The sequence below is a fragment of the Euprymna scolopes genome, chromosome 14 (assembly GCF_053919585.1).
Source record: "Euprymna scolopes isolate OS-2025 chromosome 14, ASM5391958v1, whole genome shotgun sequence".
In the NCBI taxonomy this organism is placed as follows: Eukaryota; Metazoa; Mollusca; class Cephalopoda; order Sepiida; family Sepiolidae; genus Euprymna; species Euprymna scolopes.
In genome coordinates, this window is record NC_136495.1 from 159,911,236 (window position 1) to 159,930,577 (window position 19,342).

The window sequence follows — 19,342 nt, forward strand, 5'->3', positions numbered from 1 at the left end:
ATGTCAGAAAGCTTTTAACTCTAATAGTTTCTTCTTTTGAACAGCTAGAATTTGGAATTCCCTTTCTGCCATCTGCTTCCCTGGCTGTATTGATATGCAGAAGCTTAAATGGAACATAAACCAACATTTTGTCAATGTTTCCTAAGCATGGTCCTAAATAGTAGCCCCTTACGTCCAAGTAGCGATGTGCCTTGTTAGAGCTGAACATGAATAAAAAAAAATACTTGATCTCTATATGAGATGCATGATTTGAATATTCCTTTAAATTTCTTTTTTATAACTTAAATGTTAAGTTAGTAAAGAAGTAAGGATTGATGTTATTTTTTTTCTTTAAGTTCTCAGAAATCAAGGGACCTCATACCTGAGGCTAAGACTTGAGATACATAGATAATTGATTGTTCGATTAAATTTCTCATTTATCTCAAAAACAGTAAATAAGTTGAAAACATAATTTTTCTCTCCCAAATAAACCATTTAAATACGTTTAAGTACACTTATTTTGTGGTTTCTTGGTTTTACTGGATTTCAAGAAAAGAATTCATCTTATCAGGTGTAGTATCCGTCTTTGTGTTGTTACCCATCACTTGGAGAAAGTGCACCATTCCTCATAAAAACAAGAGTATATTTGCAATACTAAGGATATCTTTTATGGACTGCAAATACTACTTTTGATTATTTAGTCAGACAAAATACTCGCAGAGAAAACTATCCTCATACCAGCTTGTCTTGACAAACCGTCAGAACAGAGAGATCTGAGACATTTGAGGATAGTGTTGTAAGCATTCAAGCTCTCTCCGCTTTTTCTCAATTTCTTTTTTCAGTTTGTTCAAGATGGGGACTGAATATCCTACTGGATGCCAGACATTCAACCACTATATTCTCATATATTTCAACCGAGAGATCTTTTTAAGATTCTCATGTATGACTATTTAAATTTAAAATAGGTGACATTCCTGAACCGCACAATTCATATAAAACATTGTTGAATGCATGAATCTTTGTGAAACTATCGCAATCACATTACATTTGTGAACACCAAGAAAGTAATTTATGTCATATGGACAATACAATTCTTCTTTCAACATCTAAAGAAGATTTCCAGAAACTTCTCGAAATAATAATGAATGAGAGTGAAAATTTTGATTTGAATCTGACTGATGATAAGTCATACCTATGTGTGATTTAACAATTGGAGCCACATCAGTTATTCAGGTGGATAAATTTAGTTACATTGGATCACAAGTTACCTTGGATCATGAATTACATCTACAGGACAATCGTGGTGTGATAAAATCATGTATAACTCAGAGTAAACAAGCATTTATCAAACTTATCTCAGTATTATTCTCTAATACCAGCACGCTGAAGACTAAACAAAGCATACTTAAAATGTTAGGCATCGTTTGGAAAGATCACATTTCTAGTGTGGATATATGCACTAGATCTGGATGCCCCAAAGGAAAGCTAATGGAAATTATCATGAAAAGACAAACGACTTTCTTAGGCCATATTTACCATCAAAGCAATATAGAACAACTGGTAGAATACCAGGACTGAAAAAGCAAGGTAAACCAAGATGCCCTTTGATGGACAACTTGATCGATTAGATTTTATTTTCCTCAAAAGTTGAGCTGTTTCAGGCTATGGATAGCTGCCCACATTGGAGAGCCAGAAGATCATTTTAAGATTTTAACATTCAACTCACTGCACAGAAATGTAAGCTCTATCACGTTACACACAGCTTCTATTCTTTGTGCTTGCTAGTTTAAAAATTTTATCCTTTCAAAAATGTTGATGAACACACTGAAATCATTAGAATCACGTTTGATTTGAATCACGTCATTTGAATCACATTACAGAGCTTCTATCCTTTGTGTTTGCTAGTTTCAAAATTTGATTCTTTGAAAATGTTGATCAACACAGAGCACAGAAATATTAGCTGAATCATGAGGTAACGAATGTGTGATAAAATATCAGACATCGTGGGGATCCAAGAGATGTTTTAACTATAACGAAAACAGTTTGAGCATAATGGCTACATTATGTGACAGAGGTATTCTTTGCATCAGTTTCAAAATTTGATTCTTCTGAACATGTTAATCAACACACCGCACAAAAATATAATTTGAATCACAGTGTAACAGAGCACATGGGAAAATATCAATAGGAGCGTAGGATGCTGATCAACACACTGTAAAGGGTTGACACCGTTTCTAACCATATTACTGAAGTTAAGCGATGTTAAGCCTGGCCAGTACCAGATAGTGACCATTTGGGAAGACTAGGTGCTGTATGTACCTACTGGGAAAGTTGGTTGTCGGGTCAGCACCCTAACCCTGAAAAAAGAAATCCTCGCTAAAAAAGCATCAACAAAGTTGTGGATGGCTTCTGCCCTTCCAGGGGCTGAAGGCTATGGATTGATGGGAAACCGAATCACACAATTTTATGGTTTTACCCCAGCGTGCTATTCCAGGGAAACTATCAGTAGGAGCTGTAGGATAGCTGGTTTGTGAAGATGTTAGCAGCAGTAGCCAAAAAGGCACATCTGCAAATTAGGAAGTGTGTACGGGCTTGCGTGACAAGAAAAAAAATGGACATCAAGTGTTGATAGAAAAGCAAAATCAAATTTATTTATGTTTGGTTGTCCTTTTTTGACCATAACAGATGGTGTGGGGGTTCGAGAGATGTTTGAATTGTAATGAACACAGTTCAAGCACAACAGCCATGTTACATCATTATATAATTCTGCTAGTTCCAAAATTTTGAAAATGCTGATCAACAAACTGAACAGAAATATTAGGCAAATCATGCAGGTGTCTTTTTAGGTGATATCTTTCTTAAACTTTCGTTGCAGGAAAAAACAGAATCACATAATTCGCAATTATAGTTATTATCAGTAGTAGTAGTAGCGTTAGTATTTGTATTACTTTAAAAATTAGTAAATTTGGGGGGGGGGTTAGAATGATACTTTTGTAAAAAATGCTGATCAACACATTGCACAGAAATATTAGCTGAATCATGTTATATAGAGCTGCTATTCAATGTGCTTGCTAAAACAGAAAAAAACGCCAATTTAGATTTATTTTTTTTAGTTTGTTTGTTCCTTTTTGACCATAACAGATGGCTGTTTTTATGAGAATTGATGAGATGAAAGAGGCTGTGCACGAAAAACGTCTGGAAACTTATTGAAGGTACCTCGTAAGCTTTATTTTTTTTATAAATGCTGATCATGCCAAGAAATATCATTTGAATCACATGATATAGTGCTGCTATCGTTTATGTTTGCTAGTTTAAAAATTTCATACTTTTCAAAATGCTATTAGCCAAATTATGCAAGTGTGTTTTCAGGTGATATCTTAAACCTTCGTTGGGGGGAAAAAATAAACAAATCACACAATTTGCACTTGTATGGCTTGACACCAGCGTGCAATTCCCAGTGCCTCTTTAATGTTGAAGTTTGTGAAAAAGTCGAATTGCACATGTCATATGAATGAGGTTTTTTGTTTTTTTCAATCAGTTTGTTCAAGCTGGCGATGGAGCATACTACGCGATGCCAAACATTCACCTGCTAACTCATATATTTCAAATGAGATCTTTTTAAGATTCTGACTCTCCCTTGCAGTGCAATTTGTTTGAATCGCCTTGCACTTGGTTCACCACGTATATTTGGCAGGTTTGGAATTTTTGTTTTCATGAGTCCAGTTGCTTCTATAATAACAATAATAAATATCTTCTTAAGATTTCAGATTCTTTTTATGCCATACGTAAAACTTTGGTATTTCGTTATCTTTTCCCTTTCATCTCTGTTTAACCCAGCATCATTGGAGACACTAACTTTTACTAAGGTTGCTTCTTTCTCTTTCTTGTCCCAAATCACTACGTAAGGTTTTATGGTTCCATTTTCTAGGTACATAGTTGTAAAAATTAAGTAGTATGTGTATGACTTAATTCCGACTGTTCTTTCTGGTAAACATGTTCCCAAGATTTGCTGCTGCATTTTATAATCAGTTTTTTGCAGAACGTCCAGTGGAGATATTTTACACTATTGTATAGCGTCATATAGTAATCATACCCCAGTAGCGTATATTCTTAGATTAGTTTTCCATGAAAAAGTTGAACCACAGAATTCACTTGTAAAGCTTTTTGGCAGAATGTATTTTCATGTATTGGCTTAGATGCTCTTTCTGTGCAAAAGCAGAATTGCATGTGTATGATTTTTCTCATGAAAAAGTGAGTTAATTTTAAACAAGATCTTTGTGAAAATATCTGAAGCAAGTCACATTTATATGGTTACTATCTATTATACGTTTATACGAAGTGCCTTAAATAACTTCTCACAGTTATAATAATATTAATAATTGGTCTAAGAATGTTTCCGTGATTAAATATGTGATAAGTTTCTTCAGTTAAAATCTCTGTTGAAACAAATCAGCTATCACCGTCTAGAAAATGGCTGAAGTAAAGCAACAATTTAATGCCCTGAGAAATATGCCGAACAACCATATTTAAATTTTCTTTTTATTGCATTTTCACCCCAAAGGTACATTGCCACTTTGTTGTAGGGGGCTACTATCAAGGACATAAGCATCAGGGGTACTGTGTAGGAATTGGGCAGCAAGATGTCAGTTCACGTTACACTTGAACCTCTGCATGTCAGTACAGTCGGGAAAGCAGGAACCAGGAAGGGAATTCCAAAGTCTAGCTGTTCTGGGGAAGAAACTACTGGAGTAGAAGGCTCTCTTACATCTAGGGATCTCTACTGTGAAGGGGTGGGATTTAGCTGCTTGTCGGGTTTGTCGGGGGTATTTATGTTGAGGGGGTACAAGTGCTTGCAGTTCGTCAAAGCATTCAGTGTTAAAGTACTTGTAGAACAGGCAGAGGGATGCACCATTTCGTCGATGTGACAGAGGCTGAAGTTTAGCTGACAGTTCAGAACTTATCAAATTGGTGATTCTCTTTTGAACCTTGTCTAGGAGTGAGAGACGAGTGGCAGATGCACCAACCAAAATATGACAACAATACTCCATACTGGGTGAATGGTGGCCTTATAGAGGTATAGGATACTTTCAGGCGTTAAAAGCTTTCTACTTTCAGGCGTTAATAGCTTTCTAGCACGGTAGAGAAAACCCACCTTCTTCGCAGCGGTCCTGGCAATGTTCTCAATGTAATTGTTCCAACTCATGTTTCCTGTGAACGTTAGGCTGAGGAGTTTAAAAGATGTACTTTCAGATAAAAAGTCATTGGCCATTGCTATTGGCGGTAGGGAAGGTTTCTTGTAGTTATTCAAGGAAACAAGTTTAGTCTTGGCAGCATTGAAAGTGACCATCCATTTTTGTCCCCATTCCACTACAGATCGGAGGTCATCCTCTAGTGTTTCTGCCATTTCTTTAGATATGTGTTCATTTATTTTCCTGTCATGTCTGTTATAGAGCGTGGTGTCGTCAGCATACATACCAATCACATAGACAATTTTGTCAGAGAGGTCATTTATGAATATTAGGAATAAGAGAGGTCCAAGGATAGACCCTTGAGGCACTCCCGCATTTATATCATATTGTTTAGATGTACGACCATCAAGGACAACCTGGATTTTTTGTTGTATAATAAGGGGACAGGCTGTGAAGAAATCGGAGAGGCAAGCCAAGAACGTGATGTGAGGGTCACGTTTCAACCATGACAACATAGAATGTTGGACATGAGTGTCACCTGAGCTAGTAACACACATTTGTAATGCGGTGATGTTTCAAGGCCAAACAAACAAAAGGAAATTGGCCTACAATCGAAAATAATAACATCAACAAATATTTTATGACCAGATCGGAATGCAGCTGACATTCGCAGCTGGGCTAGAGGAACGTGACCGATACCAATATAAACAAAGATGTTTTGGTTTTAAAAAAGAGAGTAGCGGCCGACGCAGTGAGAAACAAGTCTGTCATCTGTCAACACCCCCGCCACGCCACCTATCTCTCTCAACGCCTCTCTCCTCGCTAGTGGAGTCAGTGACAACCGACACCAAAGTGTAAAGAAAGATTGTTGAAAATAAACTCAAATTCTTTTGTAAACGGTCGAGTCTTTTAGTTGTCATTCAAAATATACACTCGCCGGTAAACTTGTTCGGCAACCATTTGTCCGCGCAGTTATATATACTGAGTGCACACAATGCAATATTTTCTCTTATCTAAGAAAGATCTAATTATGTTATGTATTCTTTCAGTGATGCCATATGATCTGATTTTTTTAGAAGGCCCTCATGCCATACCCTGTCAAAAGCCTTAGATATATCTAGAGCTACCGCTCTAGCCTCCCCCACTTTGTCCAGTGAATGGTATATATGTTCTGAGATTACAGTTAGGATGTCTGCTGTGGAACAGGCTTGCCTTAATACATATTGTTGGTCAGTCAGAAGTTTAGCATCTGTAAGGTGATGGACTAGAGCTTGGTTAATATCATTTGAATCATGCTACATAGAGCTGTTATTCTTTGTTCTTGCTAGTTTCTTGATGAATTAAATTGTTGCATTACTTGCAGTGTTTTCTAGATGGTGATATCTGATTTGGCATCACTGACAAATGGGTTCCAAAAGATATTTTTACTAAAGAAATTTTTCACATATTCAATTATGGAGACATTCTTAGACAAATTATAATTATTATTATAATTAGTAGTAATAATAGTAGTAGCAGCAGCATTATTAGTTGTATTATTATTATTATAAGGTATACATTTTTAGGTAAAAGAATGATACTTTATAAAAATGATGATCAACACGTTATATAGAGCTGCTATCCTTTGTTCTTATGTGTTTCAAAATGTGATCCCTTTGGAAGTTTTTAAGCTTGATCTTTTTGGAAAGTGCTGATCTATGCACTGCAAAGAAATATCTGAATCATGTGACAGAGCTGCTATTCTTTGTGTTTGTTAGTGTCAAAATTTTATCCTTTTGAAAACGCTTGATCAACACATTGAAAAGAAATCATTTCAATCGCGTTACATAGGTGCTATCCTTTGTTTGCTAATTTGAAAATTTGATCCTTTTGAAAATGCTGATCATGCCAAAAAGCATCATCTGAATCACATCACAAAGCTGCTATCCTTTGTGTTTACTAGTTTGAAAATTTGATCTTTTTCAAAAAACACACTGCACAGAAACATTAACTGAATTGTGCAAGTTCATTTTCAGGTGATACCATTCTTAAACTTTTGTTGCAGGAAATAAATGAATCACACAATTCACAATTATAATTATTATAAGTAGTAGTAGTGGTAGTAGTAATAGTCATAGTAACATTAGTATTTGCATTATTATTAAAAGTAGTACATTTTTTTGGTTATAATGATATTTTTTTAAAATCCTGATCAACACATGGCACAGAAATATTATTTCAATCACGTCACATAGAGTTGCTATCCTTTGTGCTTGCTAGTTTCAAAATTTCATCCTTTTCAAAATGCTGATCAACACACTGCACAGAAATATTAGCTGAATCACGCAAGTGCGTTTTCAAGTGATACCTTAAACTTTCGTTGCGGGAAAAAACTGAATCACACAATTCGCACTTGAATGGTTTGACACCAGCATGCGATTCCAGGTGCCTCTTTAATGTTGAACTCTGTGAAAAAGTCGAATCGCACACGTCACATGAATGAGGCTTTTCACCAGTGTGTATCAAAACGTGCGTTTTTAGATTGGTTTTCCTTGAGAAAGATGAACCACAGACTTCACATGTGTAAGGCTTTTCGCCAGAATGTATTTTCATGTGTCGGCTTAGATGTTCTTTCCGAGCGAAAGCAGAATCACAGATCTCACATGAGTAAGGCTTAAGACCAGTGTGTGTAACCATGTGTATTTTTAAGTGAGAGCTCTGTGCAAATGTTAAATCACAAACTTCACACGCATGTGGCTTTTCACCCGTGTGTGTTAGCACGTGCGTTTTTAAATTTGATTTCTGGGAAAAAGCTGAACCACACACTTCACATGTATATGGTTTTTCTCCAGTATGTTTACGTGTATGGATTTTAAGTTCCGATCGTCGTATGAATGCAGAATCACACAGATCACAGCGAAAGGATTTCTCTCCTGTGTGAGCTTGCATGTGAGTTTTCAAGCTGTAACCTTTTGTGAAAGTCGAAGCGCAAACACCGCATCTATACAGCTTCACAGGTGTATGCTTGAGCATGTGTGCTTTGAAATCAGATTCGCATGAAAGCATTAACCCACATATGTCACAAGGAATTGGATTATCACTGATTTCGCTCTCCAAGTTTTTTAGTTGATCCATAATGTAAACTAATGACAAAAAAATGATATATTCTCATATATATATATATATATATAAAAAAAGTTCATTAGTTTTACACAGATGAAATTTATAATAGAAATATCATTAGTACTTATTTCCTCATATATATATATATAATACATGTGGTCTCAAAACAAGTCCATCAGTTTTCCATAGTTGAAACCTGAAAATAAAAATTATATGTTAATATGCATTGGTTCCAAAAAATTTGTAAAAGAAATCAAATATGATAAGAACAATAAACCACACATGTAGCAATGAACTGGATCATCACCCATGTCAGTCTGTGTTTTGTAGATCCATAATGTAAACTTATAAGAAATGATGAAAGAAAGTATTCACTTAATTAAACACACACACATATATATATATATATATATATATATTTATATATATATAAGATGTATATAGTTCATATACAATCTCAAAACATGGCCATCAGTTTTCCACAGCTGAATCCTTAAAATAAAAAACCAAGAATTAATTTTATTGCTTTAGAGAAATTTGCATTCTTTGAAATTTTTATTTGCAGAATAAGGATTTATTAATCATCTTTGCTTGAGGTATTCTGTTGAAACAAATTTGACATGTAAATTTTCATTTATGCTTCTTTATATATATATATATACATATATATATATATATATATATATATATATATATGGTACTCTTGCATATTTGACCCAAATTCTCATGATTTCCCACCAAGCCCGGATCGGGCAAGACCAGCAATCATCGGTGACAGCAGAGCGACGTAACAGACATAGACTAAGGAAAAAAGCAAAACAAACCGAAAAAAAAAAAAAAAAATACAAATGGAAATTATCAAAAAATGATTAAAAAAAAAAACTACCTTTTAAAAAAGCAAATATGTTTATTTAATTTATTTTAGTATTTATTTATTTATTTATCTTTTTTCAAAATATTTATCAACAGCAAGTTATTTAAAGATTGTTATCTTCAAGAAAAGGTTGTTTACCCGTATAAATGTTAGGTGCAAGTACAATTTTTTTGTTTTTCTTTAACCATATTTTTTTCTTGTTTTTTATTTTTTCAAGACTTTTTGTTCAGTCAGATTTGAAAAATTTCTTTTACTTCGGTCGACTATTGATCGGCCATCGCCAGCAAAGAGGGAGGTGATAGGCTAGGTAGAGGAAATGGAAGGAAGCCCCCCGCCCCACAACTGGGTAGCTTTCGGAAATGTGATTTATGATGGAGACAAAAGGATCGTTTCCAAATTTTTGTCTCCACATAAATTCAAGTAAATATCTACCCAGAAGCTCCTGGGTCCCGGCTGGTCCCGCATTCTTGTTTGTTACACTGTTTTGACCCAGAGCGGTTTAAGGATTCTCCCTACATTATGTTTTCTTCAGTTGAATAGAGATTCATCAATTTCTACAGTATGCCCTTGGCCTCCTATCTGCCGGGGATTCCTTAGGAAATACTCCTGACAAATTTCTCTCAGAAAGTTTACAATTGGTGAATGGTGCATTGATATGGTGCACCTGCACCTCATTCTTTGGGAAAACAATTTCTTTTCCTGACAATATGAGATTGTCTGCATTGGCGTTTCCATTTGTTTTTCTAGCATGCACAGATTTATTTTTTTGCCTGTCATTTTTCTATTTGGCAAGTCTGAAAATATAGTTGTTTGTCAGCTTTTTTTGGGTTCAGTCGATTTCTTCCAATTCGAATGTTGTCTGCTTTCATTTACATATCGCTTTTTCATTGGCTAATCAAACTCCCAGAGATTGAAGTACAAAAAAAATATTCAAATTAAATTAATCATTAAAAATAATTAATCATAAAGTAAAAAATTACTAAAAACATTAAAAAAAAACTTTTTAAAGTCGAATTAGCGTTTAAACATTTGAACAACGCTCGGCTGTCATTGATGTTCGCCAGTCTCGCCCGATCTGCGCTTGACGGGAAATCATGAGAATTTGAATCAAATTATGCAAGAGTACCATCTATATATATATATATTGTTATATTGGTAGAGAGACTGGTTGATATCGGTTGATAAATTATGAAATAACCATAACGGAATAAGAAATAGTTTTTTTTATCTCTTAGGGAACGCCTATGGCGAACGGTGAATTTAAATTCAAATATAAATATGAAAGCATGCACCCCCCTTGCCTTTGGCGAGCATGAATTTAAATTCAATAAAAAAATAAAAAATAAAAAAATAATAACAAACAAATAACGCACTAGCATTCGAGTCGTACACCCCCCTCCCTCCCTCCCTCTGAAAATGCAATGCGCAAGAGAGCCCACTATCAGCGAAGCAGATGAAAGGGAGAGAAAGAAAAAGTGAAAGTCGACGCAGACGAGTAGAGAAAGCAGTTGTTGAACTGAGCGTTTTTTTAACGGTGAAAAACGATAGCGTTCGTATAAAAATATAGAGAGGCAAGAAAAAAAAAAACAGAAAAGAAAAAGAGAGCAGTGAACATTGTTAAATGGACCGGTTGTTTTGTTTATGTTTGAGCGAATAATGAATCAAAAAAAAAAAAAATAACAAAAATTCGCTATGAGCCGGTGATTGCTCCGGAATGCCCAAAGCGCAGCATAAACAGATTTCCATGAAATAAACAGGAGTTGAATTCTTTCAGCTGAGAATGGACATCATAGAAAGTTCACAGCGAAGACATTAAAGATGAATAAGAAGAGGATGGCAACGAACAAAAATATCGTCATGTCGACGGGCGTCCCCATCCAAGAAGTAACCAAACAGGAAAAATCTTGCGAATGATGAACTTTGCAGAGACATTATTAAACAGGAAAGTCCAATTGGATAAAGTTAAGTGACTATTATGATTTCCCCATCCCGATATCCCAACTCCTTGTCCTTAGCCGAACTGCCCTACCATAATATGAGTAGATATATAATAATATATTGCATATAATATAATAAGCTTGGGTGAGTATGCAGATCATAAAGAAAGTTAAATTTGCAGGGGTCACTAAGATATTTTTTAAGGCTTTTCTATGACTCAATTTTTCAGCATATCTATACTAATTGTTAATATTAGTGAAAACTGTTTTATGAAACAGAGGATCGATACCCATGCATGTATTTTTTTTTTTTAACAAAATGCTAGGGGAACAACTCCAAGAGGAAAAAACGTTTTTTTTTGTGAAGTTGGGCTGGGCATAGGTCTTGTTTCTTGCTTTTCTGTGAATTAGTAATTAGGGGCGTGCAAAGGGAGAGAAAGAAAAAGTGAAAGTCGACGCGGACGAGTAGAGAAAGCAGTTTTTGAACTGAGCGTCTTTTTTAACAGTGAAAAATGATAGCGTTCGTATAAAAAAATAGAGAGGCAAGAAAAAAAAACAGAAAAGAAAAAGAAACTGCGGAGAGCAGTGAACATTGTTAAATGGACCGGTTGTTTTGTTTATGTTTGAGCGAATAATGAATCAAAAAAAAAAAATAATAACAAAAATTCGCTATGAGCCGGTGATTGCTCCGGAATGCCCAAAGCGCAGCATAAACAGATTTCCATGAAATAAACAGGAGTTGAATTCTTTCAGCTGAGAATGGACATCATGGAAAGTTCACAGCGAAGATATTAAAGATGAATAAGAAGAGGATGGCAACGAACAAAAATATCGTCATGTCGACGGGCGTCCCCATCCAAGAAGTAACCAAACAGGAAAAATTTTGCGAATGATGAACTTTGCAGAGACATTATGAAACACGAAAGTCCAATTGGATAAAGTTAAGTGACTATTATGATTTACCCATCCCGATATCCCAACTCCTTGTCCTTGGCCGAACTGCCCTACCATAATGGAAATGGAATATACATTTTCTCTTATATTATTATTATTATTTTTTCACCTTGTCTTCTTTTCTTTCTTTTATGATGTTTCCTTTTTTATCATCCGACCTCATCCCAACCTATTGCAGTGTGATAATGAATTTAAGGTTGATTGGTTGGTTGTTTTTGTTTTACGGCATATCAACCCTTTTCGGGCTATTTAATGCCGAATCCAAAGATTTTGAAGAAAATTTTTATTAATGGAATATATTTGTTGTTTTCATGTCAGTTTCTATTTAACCTATAGTTGGGACCCTAACAGGTACTACAACTCCGGGTCAGAGTGGACCTGGGAGCAATGGTAATTAAAGGGTGGCTCCACACTCCCCAAAGCCCACAAGCTGGGACCTCACCACTGGATATAGTTTAAGGTCATATCTAGGACCCCCATTAAGGGACTTTTACCCTCTGCAGGGAGGCAGTCGGCGTATTCTAATGCCCTACCAACAGGGCCCTTAAAAATTTAAGGATGTTGAATAAAATTTGTGTTTTAAGATTTTAGCGTTGTGTCATTCTTGCTTTGAGTTTGAATCGTTTGAAACAAAATGTGCTAATGAGAACCTCAGACAACGTGTCAAATAGGTCACAAATCATGGCCGACACTTTACTTGTCATTATTTTATTTTTATTTTTATATGGTGTTACGGACAACGTAGGGTGAGGCGCTGACCTAGAGTCATAAGATTCTTACCAGGGGACATCCACCCGACTCAGCTTCATACCGGTCCATAACAATATATATATTAATGGGGGTACCCAGCATTGCCCGGATGGAGGATATTGGTACAACGCCGAAGCAATTTTAAGAATGGCTTCCACATGGTTAAAATGAAAAAAGATAGATGGAATCATACTTGAAAATGTAGGGTGAGTAGTCTTCCTCGCTAAACATTAGGCCAAAGAGGAAATTGAAGTCAATGAGTTGGTAATTGAGTTAAGAATCATAGGAGTCGCTACTTTTTAAACTGGCTGAGGGCTAGATAAGCTTGGGGCTTTCTGTCGATATTTATTTGTTTTCCCACAAAAAACAAAATGTGACACAATTTGCTTAAAAACGGAATTTTCTCAGTATAAAAAGGTTTCCTCTGCCATTGACCAAGAACTAATCTCAATTTGGTGCAGTGCAAGCGCGGACATTCCAAGCCATCGAGCTGTCATTTGTGTTCAAACAGTTCCACTTTATACAAAAAAAGACAAACAAACACTCGAAATGAAGGAATTTTTAAAACTCGATCAAAAAAAAAGATAGAGACAGTGACCGTTTGTGAATCTTAGATATTACAATCTAAGAAATATAAGAAAACTTCTACCGGAATGTAACCAACGCAAAAAGCCTTTTGTGGACATTTTGCCTTTTATATATTAGATCTATCTATATATAAAAGGAACAAACCAAGTTATGTGTTCATTAACGTTTCATCTTTATTGTCAGACTTCTACTGGATGAATGAAATTAAGAAAATAAAATAGCAGTACAGTATTTGAAAATATATTTTTGATGTAAGAAATGTATAACTTTTTCTATTTCAGAAACTAATAAAGTAGTTGGAAATTAAAAAAAAGAGGGGCATATCATTGTGAAAGAGTAAGATATTTCATATAACGCCATATAGCCATTAATATATTTAAAAAGATATGATGCAATTCATATACTTTTTGAAACAAATATATCCGTTATAATTCAAATATGGATATGTAACTGAAATGAAAGGAGTGTATTTTTTACGTAATTTATAGACGGGTTATATGTATTAATTATTATAAGTGGCGTTTTCTATGGTGTGAGAGAGTTAACTTGCATTTAAAATCAAATTATGTTCTTTTAATAAAGGTTTAATTATTAATGCTGATAAATTATAGAAATGACCGTGTTGATTAATTATGCTTGAATCTGCAATAAGCGCTGATTCAAGAAGTGTCTGTCACAGTTTATTAGAAATAAATTTAACTATTTTTGCTTGTGTGAAGTCAAAAGTATGATTATGCTGCAATGAATGAGGAGAATTCAGAGAATTCCTATTTCTTTTATGTTCATTGAGTCTTTTCTCTAATCTAGGTTGGGTTTCACCAACGGATATATGATGAAATTTTGGTTAGGAACAGTGTATATACCTGCATTGGAAATTGGTTAGTTTTGGAGATGTTCTGTTGTTTTTAATGTTTGTTTTATAGTTTAAGATGTGCTTTGTATGACTGGAATTCCTAGTTTGTTTCAATGTTGCAAATTATAGTATTATTGCTGTGTGTAGGTAAAATATGTCTGTTTATGAGAAATGTCTGGTGTATATGATTTTTGCTAATTTATCCTGGAAAATATTTGTGCATATTTTCTTTGCATGTAATAAGTTTTTAAAGTATTTGAGATATTTGAATTCTTCCTCAAGATATTCTGAACTGCAAATTCTGAATGCATGTAGGAAGAAACAAATTATCATACCTGTTTTTACTTTGTTATTATGGTGTGTGTAGAAATGATGTAATCATTTTTGTGTGTAGTTTTGTGGTGAACGTTGAAGGATAGTTTATTATTGGAATTTATAATAAGCCTGTCTAGAAAAGTTAATGAGTGATTGTTTTCTATTTCATAGGTGGATTTAATGGAGGGTTCCATGGAGTCCAATTTGTCTTTCGTTTCTGAAAAGTCACACATTTCATTACATCAAAAATATATTTTCAAATATCGTACTGATATTTTATTTTCTTTAATTTCATTCATTCAGAAGAAGTCTGACAATAAAGACAAAACGTTGATGAGCACATGACTTGGTTTATTACTTTTTTTTTTATCTCTCTATCGCACTGGAATACTATTTCCATTATTCTCATCATATATAGATATATATAAAGTCCACAGATTAAATTCATAATAGTAATCACTTTCTAAGTAATATTTACTTATATATATATATATATATATATATATATATAATGAGTAGATATATAATAATATATTGTATATAATATAATAGGCTTGGGTGAGTCTATAGATCATAAAGAAAGTTAAATTTGCAGGGGTCACTAAGATATTTTTTAAGGCTTTTCTATGACTCAATTTTTCAGGATATCTATACTAATTGTTAATATTAGTGAAAACTGTTTTATGAAACAGAGGATCGATACCCATGCATGTATTTTTTTTTTAACAAAATGCTAGGGGAACAACTCCAAGAGGAAAAACGTTTTTTTTTGTGAAGTTGGGCTGGGCATAGGTCTTGTTTCTTGCTTTTTTGTGAATTAGTAATTAGGGGCGTGCAAATGCAATTCAGTTCTATACTGGGATTGCTGATGATGTTATTTTCTACCATAAGTGCTACCTCTAAGTTTTCTGATCCTCCATGTTTCTTCTGTATCCAGTATTTTGACATCATCCCACATTGGGGAATGGTTATTTCCTTCCCTCCACACATGTTTTGTTAGGGCTGATTTTTCGATTTCTCCACATGTGACAGCTTTTCGGTGTTCGTCTAGTCTTACTTTGAGGTGGGCAGCATGTTTCACTTTTGTAAAGTTTCCCCACATTAAAAAAAAAATGCGTGGGTATCGATCCTCTGTTCCATAAAACATTTATTTCACTAATATTTACAATTATTATAGATATCCCAAAAAATTTAGTCATAGAAGAACCTTAAAAAAATATCTTAGTGAGCCCTAAAGATTGAACTTTCTTTATGATCTACAGACCCAAATGGTTCAAATTCTTGTAATGCAGAGCCAACCCTCTTTTCCTTAGTAGAGAAAAAGAAGCACGTTTTGAACGCCTGAAGAAGGTTGCAGCAACAGAAATGTTGTGCTAATAACACCCAAGATGAGAATAATAGTCTCATTGATCAAAATAACACAAGCATTGCTATTTTCTGTTCTATAATATTAGTAAGATTTCCTCGTCAATGTTCATCACATTCCAACAGTTTACATTATATTCCAGGCAAACCCAAGCAGAGTATTTATCGAGCTCCTGCTGGCGCTTATGGAAAAGCCATGCATCCAGTTTTGGACCTTTATTGAGGCGGTGGTTGAGACTGGCGGCAGCTGCATTGAATAGATGTCAGCTCTACTACATAATAAAGTTACCTGATTTGATATTTTTCAATAAAAGTTTTAAAATAAAGTTGTAGTGTTGTTTTCTTTAAGGTGACACTTTTATTATTCTACCATGTATATCAACCTATATTTGTCCTAGTTTATCATTGTAGCGATTTAATGTTTCATGATCAGCTGCTTGTTTATTCCAAAAAGCAGCTGACTACACCCAAGAAACTTTGTGGAAACCGTGAGTTGGTAAATGCAAGATCGTCTAAAATAATGTATGCCATACCCAAATTCCACCATAACTGACCATGTTATCTCATTATCTACTCAACCCTGATCCTAGAGTGGCTTCAGGCCTTGATATGAGGTGTCTAAAATAAGTTTCCAGACTTTCTTGTAAAGGCATTTAAAATTGTCGTAGACTCTTGGAAATTCAGTATGTTATTGCTATACATCTTATGAGATGACCGACCAATTTTTATGATTTCAAATTTAAATAAACAGCTACAGCAGTAATTTGAAAACACCCTACTAAAGCCAGATTTTCATAGCTGGTGAATTTTTAAAAATACAATCCGGATGTGAGGGCACTTTAGAAGAAGGATATGCAATAAATTTCTGTTTTAAAATTGGAAAAAATGCCAAAGAAACGTATAAAATGCTTCAGGCTATTTTTGGATCATATTGCATGAATCGAGCATCAATTTTTGTGTAGCATAAGAGATTTAAGAAATGCGAGAAATCTGTAGGGAGTAAGAGGTGTGGGATGAGTAAGGAAATTAGTCCAGAATAATTGATTGGCCAAATAAAGAATATCATGGATAAAGACCTTTGCGTCTCTATAAAGACAATAAGTGCACAGTTCGATTTCAGTGTAAGGAATTGAAGATGTGGAAGACTTACGCAAACTTTGTTGCAAGGGTTTTTAGAGAAGATCAGCAAGAAAGATGTTGTCATGACAGCAGAGAGATGTTCAAGCTGATCAATTCCGATCTTGCAGTTCAGATCTTGCTTCTTGTGAGAACTGTACACATGAATATTGGTGATGAACGGAAGATGTGGAAGATTTGCGTTAATGCAGCAGTCTACTATCCGTGTCACAGACAATTTAAGCAAGATGGGCATCGAAACAATTCCTCATCCTCTTATAATCCAGACCTTGCCCACTATTACTTTTGTTCCTTCCCTAAGCTCAAGGAAAACTTTAGAGGCTGTCATTATGAGACAAGTGAGGAGATGAAAGAAGCTGTGACAGGGGTCATTGACATGCTTCCACAAGATGACTTCCATGGAGACTTCCGAATAAAAAATTTAACAGGGACTAGAGTTTTATGTATGTACTATTTATAAGACACTGAAGATTTGCACAAAGTTTATCACAATGCACAAGTCCACATCTCTAGCCTTGTCACAGACTATTTGACCAAGGCTGGCATCAACACAATTCCTCATCCTCCCTATAATCAATATCTTGCTTCCTGTCACTTTTGGATATTTCCTGTTCAAGGAAAACCTTATAGGCTGTAATTATGAGACAATAAAAGAGATGAAAGAGGCTGTGATGAGGGTCATTGACATGCTCACACAAGAGAACTTCCATGGGGGTCTTCCAGAAGTTGTTGGAATGATACAAGTGCATTGCAGCCAGAGGAGATTACTACAAAGTAGAGTTTCAGGTGTGTACTATCAATAAAAGTACCCATACAAAAAAATTTAGAAACTTATTTAAGGCCCATCATAACTGTAAATATAGAAACCTCTGTCCCAGTCACTACCACACCTTGATTAACAATACTATTTCAGCACTTTGCTTTAGTTGATCAACTTATTTTCTCGTTTTTGTTATATCATCATTCCCATTCAACTGGTCGCACATCAAAGTCAAATGCTACATTGGCAACATAACACCTCAACTGAACTCCAATCTATAACCCCTCCCCTTGCTAAACTTTCATAAAAATCACTCGAATAGCTACAACACTATATATGAAGTCCTCCACTCTCTATCTGTTCCTAAATCAAAATGCAGATTCTATAAACAAAGCTTGTTTCTCAGAACGGCTCGCCTGTAGGACACTGTTCTGCTGGCCTGCTTCCTAGTTGAATACAACCCGGTAGCCTTCAAATCCAATGTAAAGAAGTCCTTGTTAAGACATAAATAAAATTCTACCCAATTCCCACCATTACCAATTACTACACTACCACCTTACATTCATCAACCCTTATCCCTGAATGGCCTTGATAAGTGGTGACTCCAAAATAAAATAAAAAATAACAATGTTTCCAATTTAGCAGTTTTCTCAGTAGTTTCTTCATGGTTTTGATTTTGATTAAAGTTGATAGCATTCAAGCCATCTGTTTTTTTAATAAATAACTAGTAGTTATTTTTTATGCTCGCGCATAGCATAAACAAAGGCTGGGCTGTGAAATAGAAAATAGTCCCAGAGCTAAGGGGTTAATACCATACAAATGGCAAATTTGCGACGGAAACTATTACCATACTCAAAAGCACACCGAAAACTACAAAAAACTTTTTTTCTATACAAATGTGAGACGAGCCTTAAAGTAAAATATCGATTTTTCTTTATTTTTTAATTTCCTTGTGTCTTTATTGAAAGATAAAAACAAAACCTTTTATACAATAAACAGTAAAATGTCCCTTCTCTCAGGTGGCCAGAAAATGGGTACTCATTTTAAGTTATATTTACATGGAAAAGTGATCACCCACTTTTCGAAAAAGTAACTTCTTCATATCATGAAAACTATTTTTTTGCGATGGAAATGGTTTTTAGATTCGTTTTTAGCACACCGAAATCTACAAAAAAAAATATTTCATTATATACGAATGTGAGACGGGCCTTAATGTAAAAATGTGAAATTGCTGATAATGGTTGTACTGAAATAATAACGTTATAATTTAGAAAACTATTCTTAACACGGAGAAGGTGTTTTGCAGCTATTCTGTACTTTCACCTAACAAATTAATAAACAAAAGATGATACTTATGCAGAGAATTCACAATTTAAAGTGGACCTGAAGGGTCTTGCCCCCTCCCACCCATCTATATATTTTTTTTATTTTCGTCTATTTTTTCAATTGTTTACAGCGGATTAATATCGAATGAACACTAGGACATTTGTCTACCAGATTATATAAAAAAAAATGAACAAAAAAGTCAATATTTAAATA

The 19,342-nt window shown here is 34.6% G+C and overlaps 1 protein-coding gene across 1 annotated transcript in view; it reads right to left on the reverse strand.

Annotated features, from left to right (window-relative positions):
* Window positions 1-293: 293 nt before the first annotated feature.
* The window catches only part of LOC145293317 (uncharacterized), a 45,730-nt gene continuing 26,681 nt past the window's right edge, over window positions 294-19,342 (reverse strand). Inside the window, exon 2 of the mRNA XM_080139962.1 lies at window positions 294-8,466. Within this exon, the coding sequence (XP_079996088.1) occupies window positions 7,395-8,282 (888 nt within the window). The 5' untranslated portion in view covers window positions 8,283-8,466 and the 3' untranslated portion in view covers window positions 294-7,394. The remainder of the gene's footprint in view (window positions 8,467-19,342) is intronic.